At 51.3% G+C, this 10229-nt stretch overlaps 1 protein-coding gene across 1 annotated transcript; it reads right to left on the minus strand.

The window, feature by feature from the left end:
• Positions 1-1630: 1630 nt before the first annotated feature.
• Positions 1631-3797, minus strand: LOC100278828 (uncharacterized). The gene is made up of 3 exons (XM_008676612.3): positions 3360-3797; positions 2059-2168; positions 1631-1971 (listed from the first exon to the last, which is right to left on the minus strand). Exons 1-3 carry the CDS (start codon positions 3443-3445, stop codon positions 1940-1942), a joined length of 228 nt encoding a protein of 75 aa, XP_008674834.1. The 5' UTR covers positions 3446-3797; the 3' UTR covers positions 1631-1939.
• Between the last annotated feature and the right edge of the window lie 6432 nt (positions 3798-10229).

Consider the following 10229-nt stretch of genomic DNA (forward strand, 5'->3'; position numbering starts at 1 on the left):
CATAATTAGGGGTACCCCCAAGACTCCTAATCTCAGCTGGTAACCCCCATCAGCACAAAGCTGCAAAGGCCTGATGGGCGCGATTCAGGTCAAGGCTCCGTCCGCTCAAGGGACACGATCTCGCCTCGCCCGAGCCCAGCCTCGGGCAAAGGCAGCCGACCCAGGAGGATTCACGTCTCGCCCGAGGGTCCCCTCAAGCAACGGACGCACCTTCGGCTCGCCCGAGGCCCAGTCTTCGCGGAGAAGCAACCTTGGCCAGATCGCCACGCTAACCGACCGTATTGCAGGAGCATTTAATGCAAGGATCGCCTGACACCTTATCCTGACGCGCGCTCTTCAGTCGACAGAGCCGAAGTGACCGCAGTCACTTCGTCGCTCCGCTGACCGACCTGACACGAAAACAGCGCCGCCTGCGCCGCTCCGACTACTGTGCCACTCGACAGAGTGAGGCTGACACCAGCTAAGTCCAGCCCTGGGCATCATAGGAAGCTCCGCCTCGCCCGACCCTAGGGCTTGGGCTCAAACTCGACGCCGAACGACGGACTCCGCCTCGCCCGACCCCAGGGCTCGGACTCAGCCTCGACCTCGGAAGACGGACTCCGCCTCGCCCGACCCTAGAGCTCAGACTCAGCCTCGACCTCGGAAGACGGACTCCGCCTCGCCCGACCCCAGGGCTCGGACTCAGCCTCGACCTCGGAAGACGGACTCTGCCTCGCCCGACCCCAGGGCTTGGACTCAGCCTCGACCTCGGAAGACGGGCTCCGCCTCGCCCGACCCTAGGGCTCGGACTCAGCCTCGACCTCGGATGACGGTCTCTGCCTCGCCCGACCCCAGGGCTCGGACTCAGCCTCGACCACGGACGACGGTCTCCGCCTCGCCCGACCCTCGGGCCCAGACTCGACCTCGACCTCAGAGGAGCCTCCGCCTCGCCCGACCTCGGGCTCGGACCGACCACGTCACAGGGGGGCCATCATTACCCTACCCCTAGCTAGCTCAGGCTACGGGGAACAAGACCGGCGTCCCATCTGGCTCGCCCCGGTAAACAAGTAATGATGCACTACACCAAAATAGTAAACTTCCTAGAGCCTAAACCCTAGGAAGTTAGGCCTAAACTCTAGGAAGTTAGCGAAACTCTCGGAAGTTAAGCCATCCCGTCGGAAGTTTGGCTCTCGAAAATTTTTTGTCAGAAGTTAGCTTAACTTCCTAGAGGGCTCTAGGAAGTTAGCTAACTTCCTACGGCTTAAGAAGCCTCTCGGAAGTTAGTAGATTCTCGGAAGTTAGTAGCTTCACGCCGTCAGCGCCGTCAGCGGACGAACTTCCTACGAGTAACTTCCTACGGCTTACTGTAGCCCCTAGGAAGTTAGCTGCCTAACTTCCTACGGCTTACTGTAGCCTCTAGGAAGTTAGCTGCCTAACTTCCTACGGCTTACTGTAGCCCCTAGGAAGTTAGCCAGCTAACTTCCTACGGCTGACTGTAGCCACTAGGAAGTTAATAAGCCTCTAGGAAATTAATTTGACCAGCATTACAAATATTGTTTATATTTTACACCACATTCTACAACATAACAAATATATCAACAGCTATATAGCACAACATATTTTCACATAAAACATCTCACACACAATCACATAACAATATTTAAATCCATAGTCTCATCAATTACATCACAAAAGTCTCATCCATAATCATAATAAGACACATCTCATCATCATACTCATAATAAAATTCTCAAGTATCAGAACACAATAACATGGAAGCTCATGGTCGTCGATCACCATCGGGTTACAGTGACGAGTGATGGTCGATACCTCCACTAGCGAAGAGGATTTCGCCTAAGTTCTTCGCGCAGTTGCTCCACTTTTGCTGGATCTTGAGTGGAGCGACGGGAGCTACGAGCAGCAGACCTCGACAAACCTCCACGCTGAACCCTCACCTGGCTCAAGTCGATGACGTTAGCAAACATTGTGTACCTACAAAATAAGTAACATCACGACAGATTAAGAATACATGTATTGCACTCAACCAATGAAACAATATAAGATATGTAGAGTCTGCACCTTCCATGAGCTTTTCCACCACTTGCATACACAGCCTGGGGATCAATAGGTGAGGTCCTCTAGTCATAGTATGGTCCGTGCTGACTAGACATCGCCTCGCCATATGCAGCCTCATACAAAGAACAATGCAATCATACATACAAAAATCCATATAAACAGAACTTAGACTTAATAGAAAACAGGGAATCAACAAGCACAGTTAGTGCACCCTCTTAATACACCAGGGCATAAACTGCTACATGTGACTAAACATTCATAGCATCAAAGACAAGTTCAATGAAACGAATGGACTCCATTCGATTGTGTTTTTATATAAATATAAAAAGACAAAGGTATAGTAATGATATACTCCATTTAGCTGCAAATAAGTGATGTTTTACACATTGATATCAGTGACCCAAATTTTTAATTATAATATATAGTTATGTAATAAAAATGAACTATTATGACACTACCTTACTATTTTAATGTGCTTGTGTAGTTTTCAAACCCTCGAACTCAACACATAAAATGTAAGTTGTTATCAAAGAATAGAATGAATGAGTTCAGACAACCCAAAAACGTCGTTCAAGTATTTGTAACCGAAGGAGTAACAGCTAACCATAAACAAATGAAGCAACTCAGCACTGAATACAGAATGCTAAATGTAAATTGAGTAGTATTTAATAGCAATTAGTATAACTGCTTGTAATAGTAAAAATTACAAACCTACCTTCCTAAACATGACTTAGAAAAAAATAGGTTGGATAAAATTCCCAAGATAGTTTTTTAACTTGTTTGATAAAATAATTGTTGTAGTACAGAAATGTAATTCTGATAATACTATTGATTATTGAATGACCAATTTTGTTTCTATACAGATTTATTAACATAAAGAATGCCTATTTACAAAATACAAAGCACTGCTTGACTTACTGCCCAAAATAGCTAAACAGAAGAGGTGGTTTCTGAAAGCATTCGCTAGCCAACAGCCAAAAAGGATATGCATCAATCAGAAGTAATCAGATTCGACATGAAAGCAGTAACCAGCCCATTATTGCATCCAACCGAACAAACATGCAAAGCATAACCAAAATATATCATCAATTAGCACCACATCAAACGGACGAAATTTTCACGCAAACCTCAATCACCATGATAAAACCGTGGAGATCTACTAAATAAATACTTAACCCATCATTTACACAACCTCCCCTTGGCCGCAAATATGTGTTTCAAACGATATACCTCGAAATCAAGATTTAGACACACATCTGAATAGAAAAGTAGCAAGATTTGGCATGAATCCGACGGTAGCGCACCTGTTGACAGCGTCCTCGATGGACTGGAAGGGCGTATTGACGTCCGGATTGCAGACCCGCATGGCGTCCTGCAGCGCCATCTCCATCTCGGGGCTTCGTACCCATGCCGCCTGGGTCTGTGCTTGTGCCTATGCCGCTGCCACCGCCGCCACCTGCTGCTGCTGGGGTGACGCCTGCTGCGTGGTCTGCGACGGCGACTGAGATGGACCCTGGGAGTGGGACGGCTGGGGCTGTTGGGTGCAGCGTTTGGGGCCGGGGCCGGAGGCGGCCGCGCCGGTGGTAGGGGCGGGCGGGGTGGGGGCAGCCGCGACGGGCGGGGCCGGGGCGGGTGCACCGGCGGGCGCGGGTGGGAGCAAGCGGAGGCGTGCGGCGGCGGCTTGTTCCTGGTGGAAGACACAAGAGGGAGAAAGGAGAATGAGAAGAGGATAAGATTGAGTCGGGGTTTAAGATAAAAAATATAACTTCCTATAGTTTGTACTGGTCAATAGCTTAGGGCTATTGATTTGACTGGTCAATAGCTGAAACCTAACTTCCTAGAGGAGGCCGTAGGAAGTTAGATTTTCGTTTGACTGGTCAACAGCTGAAACATAACTTCCTAGAGGAGGCCGTAGGAAGTTTACTGGGCATCTAACTTCCTAGAGCCAGCCGTAGGAAGTTAGCTATTTGTTTGACTGGTCAACAGATGAAACCTAACTTCCTAAAGGAGTCCGTAGGAAGCTAACTGGGTAGCTAACTTCCTAGAGCCAGCCGTAGAAAGTGAGCTATTCGTTTGGCTGGTCAACAGATGAAACCTAACTTCCTAGAGGAGGCCGTAGGAAGTTAGATAACTTCCTACGGTTTTTTAACTTCCGACAGTTTTTATAAAATACCGTAGGAAGTTATGTTTATTTCCTAGAGGTACCAGTTGCCTCTCGGAAGTTATTTATTTCCTACGGTTTGTTATAAAAGCTGTAGGAAGTTAAAAAACCGTAGGAAGTGTATGATTTTGGTGTAGTGATGGCGCCCCGCGTGCACCATGACGACGGCGGCTCTCAGCCCCTTACAGAAGCAAGGAGACATCAGCAAGGATCCGACAGCCCCGACACCTGTCCTTCCACAGGGCCCAAGCGCTCCTCTGACGGCCACGACATCACATGAACAGGGTGCCAAAACCTCTCCGACTGCCACGACGGCATGTACTTAGGGCTCTAGCTCCTCTCTGCTAGATATGTTAGCACACTGCTACACCCCCTATTGTACACCTAGACCCTCTCCTTACGCCTATAAAAGGAAGGTCCAGGGCTCTCGTACGAGAAGGTTGGCCGCGCGGGAGAACGGGCCGCCGCATAAGGCTCTCGCTCTCGCTCTCTCCCTCACGGACGCTTGTAACCCCCTACTACAAGCGCACCCGACCTGGGCGCAGGACAACACGTAGGCCGCGGGTTTCCCCTTTTGCCTGTTTCTTCCCCCCTTCGTGCTCCGTCTCGCGCCGACCCATCTGGGCTGGGACACGCGGCGACAATTTACTCGTCGGTCCAGGGACCCCCCGGGGTCGAAACGCCGACAATAATAGAAGTTATAATGCTTATGATTCAAATGCCATGATTGCTTCAAGTTCTTCCTGTGTGCATGGTAGAGATATGCCTAGGAAAAATGTTATTCATCATATGCCTAGGAGAAATGTTGTTCATGTTCCTAGGAAAGTAAGTAATGAACCTTCTACAATTTACCATGCTTGTAATGCTTCCTTTGCAATTTTTAGTAAGAATAAGAAAGTGATTGCTAGGAAATTGGGGGCCAAATGCAAGGGAGATAAGACTTGCATTTGGGTCCCAAAGACGATTATAACTAACCTTGTAGGACCCAACAAGAGTTGGGTACCTAAAACCCAAGCCTAATTTGCCTTGCAGGTTTATGCATCCGGGGGCTCAAGCTGGATTATTGACAGCGGATGCACAAACCACATGACGCGGGAGAAGAAGATGTTCACCTCCTACGTCAAGAACAAAGATTCCCAAGATTCAATCATATTCGGTGACGAGAATCAAGGCAAGGTTAAAGGACTAGGAAAAATAGCTATTTCATCCGAGCATTCTATCTCTAATGTGTTTTTAGTTGAATCGCTCGGGTATAACTTGTTGTCCGTTAGTCAACTTTGTAATATGGGTTATAATTGCTTATTTACTAATGTAGATGTGTTTGTCTTTAGAAGGAGTGATGGTTCATTAGCTTTTAAGGGTGTAGTAGACGGGTGAAAGGGAATTAGGCTTACACCTTTTTCCTAATTGATTTTGGTGGTTGAATTGCCCTACACAAATAAATTGGACTAACTAGTTTGCTCTAGTCTATAAGTTTTACAGGTGCCAAAGGTTCACAATAAGCCAATAAAAAGACCAAGAAAGGGTTCAAACAAAGAGAGCAAAAGACAGCCCAAAGGCACCCTGGTCTGGCGCACCGGACTACGTCCGGTGCACCACCGGACAGTGTCCGGTGCCCCAGGGCACTCGAAGCTGAACTCGCTACCTTCGGGAAAATCGGAGGGCGCTCCGCTATAATTCACCGGACTGTCCGGTGTGCCAGCGGAGCAACGACTACTTCGCGCGCAACGGTCGACTGCAACGCATTAAATGCGCGCCTGCGCACGCAGAGGACAGAGGACGCACATTTGGCCCACCGGACAGTCTACAGAACCTGTCCGGTGCACCACCGGACAGCCCAGAGGCCCCACAGGTCAGAGCTCCAACGGTCAATCCCCAACGGTCCGCTGACGTGGCTGGCGCACCGGACTGTCCGGTGCGCCATGCGACAGCAGTCTTCCAACGACCATTTTTGGTGGTTGGGCTATAAATACCCCAACCACCCCACATTCAATGGCATCCAAGTTTCTACACTTCTACACCTTACAAGAGCTATAGCATTCAATACAAGACACACCAAAAAGATCAAGTCCTCTCCCAACTCCACACAAAGCGTTAGTGATTAGAGAGAGAGATTTGTTGTGTTCATTTGAGCTCTTGCGCTTGGATTGCTTCTTTTCTTTCTCATTCTTCTTGTGATCATACTCATTTGTAACCGAGGCAAGAGACACCAATTGTGTGGTGGTCCTTGCGGGAACTTCATGTTCCGTTTGATTGAGAAGAGAAGCTCACTCGGTCTGAGTGACCGTTTGAGAGAGGGAAAGGGTTGAAAGAGACCCGGTCTTTGTGACCACCTCAACGGGGAGTAGGTTTGCAAGAACCGAACCTCGGTAAAACAAATCATCGTGTCTCACTCTTTATTTGTTCATGATTTGTTTTTCGCCCTCTCTCTCGGACTCGTTTATATTTCTAACGCTAACCCGGCTTGTAGTTGTGCTTAAGTTTATAAATTTCAGATTCGCCCTATTCACCCCCCTCTAGGCGACTTTCAATTAATATCAGAGACCGGTGCTTCATTAGAGCCTAATCGCTCGAAGTGATGTCGGGAGCATCCGCCAAGAGGGAGTTCGGGACCGGCGAGAAGCCTGCCACAAGCCATGGGAAGGCTTCATCCGAGGAGTCCACCAACAAGGTGAAGGGATCCCCTTCACACAACAAGTCGCGTCGGAGCGGTGATAAGAAGAAGAAGATGAGGAAGGTGGTCTACTACGAGACCGACTCTTCGTCGCCATCCACCTCCGGCTCCGACACGCCGTCCGTAACTTCTAAGCGCCATGAGCGCAAGAAGTTTAGTAAGATTCCCCTATGCTACCCTCGCATTTCTAAGCGTACTCCATTACTTTCTGTCCCATTAGGCAAACCACCTATGTTTGATGGTAAAGATTATAATATGTGGAGTGATAAAATGAGGCATCATCTAACCTCACTCCACACTAGCATTTGGGATGTTGTTGAGATTGGAGTACAGGTACCATCGCCGGGGGATGAAGACTATGATTCGGACGAGGTCGCCCAAATCCGGCACTTCAACTCCCAAGCCACCACTATACTCCTCGCCTCTCTAAGTCGAGAGGAGCATAACAAGGTGCAAGGACTAAAGAGCGCAAAGGAGATTTGGGACGTACTCAAGACCGCGCACGAAGGAGATGAGGTGACCAAAATCACCAAGCGGGAGACGATCGAGGGGGAGCTCGGTCGCTTCTGGCTTTGCCAACGGGAGGAGCCACAAGACATGTACAACCGTTTGAAGACCTTGGTGAACCAAGTGCACAACCTCGGGAGCACAAAATGGGATGACCATGAAATGGTCAAGGTTATTCTAAGATCCCTCGTTTTTCTTAATCCTACGCAAGTACAATTAATTCGAGGAAATCCTAGATATACACTAATGACTCCCGAGGAAGTAATAGAGAATTTTGTGAGCTTTGAGTTGATGATCAAATGCTCAAAGAAAATTGTTGGAGCGAAGGCAGAAACGCCACCCTTCGCTCGAAGTCTCCGCTGCTTAGCCGCTGCTCTGACAGAGACAAAGCAGGCAGGGACACCCTTCGCTTCAATCGGCACCAGACGAAGACCGGCGACGAAGGCATTCGACAGTGCGGCCTCGTCCAGCTTAGAGGCCCACGTGCGTTCCGGCCCATTGTAACGGGCCCTGCGTGGCCGCCGCGTGTTACGGGCCTAATTTGTAAAGGTATCCCTGTAATTACAGTCTGTAACCCTGCTTTATGGGAATATTCTGGGGATAACCTAGGTAGCTGAGGGCACATGCGTCCTTAACACTAGGCGCTGGGCGCTCGGGTACCTATAAATACCCCCACACAGTGCCCGTGAGAGGCCTGGTTGATAGAGTTATTTGCCATCCACGCGTAACCCTACTGTCTACACTGTTCACCCCTGTTGGCTTTCTTGCGACCGACAGCGAGTTCCAACAGTTGGCGCCCACCGTTCGTGCTACGACAAAACCACCCGCGATGGCACCCAAGAGAGCTAACCCGAAGGCTGACGAGGCTGCGAAGGCAGCACTGCTTGCCGCAAGAAAGGGCAAGGCCCTCGCCCTCACCCAATCCACCCACCAAGAGCCCACTGAAGACAATGTTCCCCGCACCTGCGAAGACGACACCTTCCGCACCTGCGGGCCCGAAGGACAATCGCAGCCGCCCCCAGGCTTCGCCCCACTGGAAGGCGCTGATCTCACCGAAGACGGCGAGGTCCTCGGCGTCTCAACAGAAGAACAGCTACAGCTGCGCGCCCTGCGCCTCAAGAACCGCAATCTCCAGAGGCAGAAAGAGATACTGGAGGCCAAGCGCCAGCGTGTGTCCGCACTAGCCAAGGTGCGGCAAATGATACGCGACGAGGAGCAGAAGGCCCAAGACCTCGAGCGCGAGATCGCGCTGATGCAGCGCGAAGGCGACCTCGGTCTACAGCAAGAGCCACCCCTCCAGCAGCGCGCACAACCGGAAGACACCCGCGAAGGCCACCTCGGCCTCCAGCATGGCCCACCCCTGCAACACCGAGCGCAGCCGGAGAACCCGCGTTTCCCCCAGCATGACTACACCTTCCATCACGGCGCGCCATTCCAAGGGGTCAACTACCTCGACGAGCGAAGTCCCCTGGCGCCACACCTGCAAGTGACACCTTGGCCAGCAAACTTCCGAGCAGGGACTTATCCCAAGTACAACGGCAGCACCGACCCGGCGCAATACATAATGAGTTATCAGGTCGTCGTTGCATCCGCCGGAGGGGACGACGCCACAATGGCGAAGTCTTTCATCATCGCCCTAGAGGGCCCAGCACTCACCTGGTTCACCAGATTGCCCCCGCTGTCCATTGATTCATGGAGAAGTCTCAGGGACAAGTTCCTGCTCAACTTTCAAGGGTACCGCCCAGACACCGACGCCCTGGCCGAGCTCTCGCTTTGCAAGCAGCTGGAAAAGGAGACCCTGCGGGAGTATTAACGCAAATTCCTAACACTCAAGTCACAGCTGCCCTCCGTCGATGATCAGATCGCTATCCACTACGCCATCAGTGGCCTTCGTGCCGGCGTCCTCTACAGTCATTGTATCAGAGATCCACCCAAAAACCTCTAGGAGCTATATCAGCTCTTTGAAAAATATGCCAAATCCGAAGAGCTCCACCAACGCAAGGTTGAGTCACAGCGGAAGCCCAAAGACGCCCCGCAGTCCAGCCGCACATGGACGAGGACTCCGCAGCCAGACTCCGGTCGAGACGGCCGCAGTCAGCAGCAAGTGCACAACATCGCCAACCAGCATCCCGCTGCCGACCCCCTCGCCACCAGGAATATCCCCCCAAGGCCGCGGAAATGGAACTCGTGGCAGGGGCCGAGGGCGCGCACAGCCGCCGCGCCGATTCTACTGCCTTTTTCACGGCGAAGACTGCGCCCACCAAACCAAAGATTGCCCCGAAACGAAGGCCACCAGAGACAGAATGGCACGGGCGCAGCCAGCCGACAACCCCAGAATTGTCGCGCACAACTATCAGCAACCCCCTCCACCATATATCCACGCCCCCGCTCCGCATCCACCGCACCACGCTTACCAACACCATCAGGAAGTACAAATCGTACCTCCTCCACCCCCCACCCCCACACCAGCAACACCAAAACATCCCCCATGCCCCGAAGCAGGAAGACTTCGCCGATCAACCATATCGTGGAGTCATTCACATGATAACGGGGGGGTCAAGCACTGACTTCGATACCAAGCGGCAGAAGCGGGACCACTACCGCAGCATCAACCATGTCGCCGTCACTGGCCCAGTCGTGCAGACAAAGTGGTCCCACATACCGCTAACCTTCGACGCACGAGACGTCGACCTGCGCAGCGCCCCCCACAACGACGCCATGGTCATCAATTGCAGCGTGGCAGGCTGGGACTTACACAAAGTCCTAGTCGACAACGGCAGTCAGGCGAACATCATCTTCCTCCACGCCTTCGACCGCATGGGCATAAGCCAC

The sequence above is a fragment of the Zea mays genome, chromosome 3, assembly GCF_902167145.1.
Source record: "Zea mays cultivar B73 chromosome 3, Zm-B73-REFERENCE-NAM-5.0, whole genome shotgun sequence".
NCBI lineage: Eukaryota > Viridiplantae > Streptophyta > Magnoliopsida > Poales > Poaceae > Zea > Zea mays.

Coding starts and splice junctions, on each gene's coding strand:
- LOC100278828 (XM_008676612.3), bottom strand. CDS start 3,445: ATGGAGATGGCGCTGCAGGACGCCATGCGGGTCTGCAATCCGGACGTC. Junction 2,169..3,359: donor ATCGAGGACGCTGTCAACAG/GTGCGCTACCGT, acceptor TCTTTGTATGAG/GCTGCATATGGCGAGGCGAT. Junction 1,972..2,058: donor GGTGGAAAAGCTCATGGAAG/GTGCAGACTCTA, acceptor CTTATTTTGTAG/GTACACAATGTTTGCTAACG.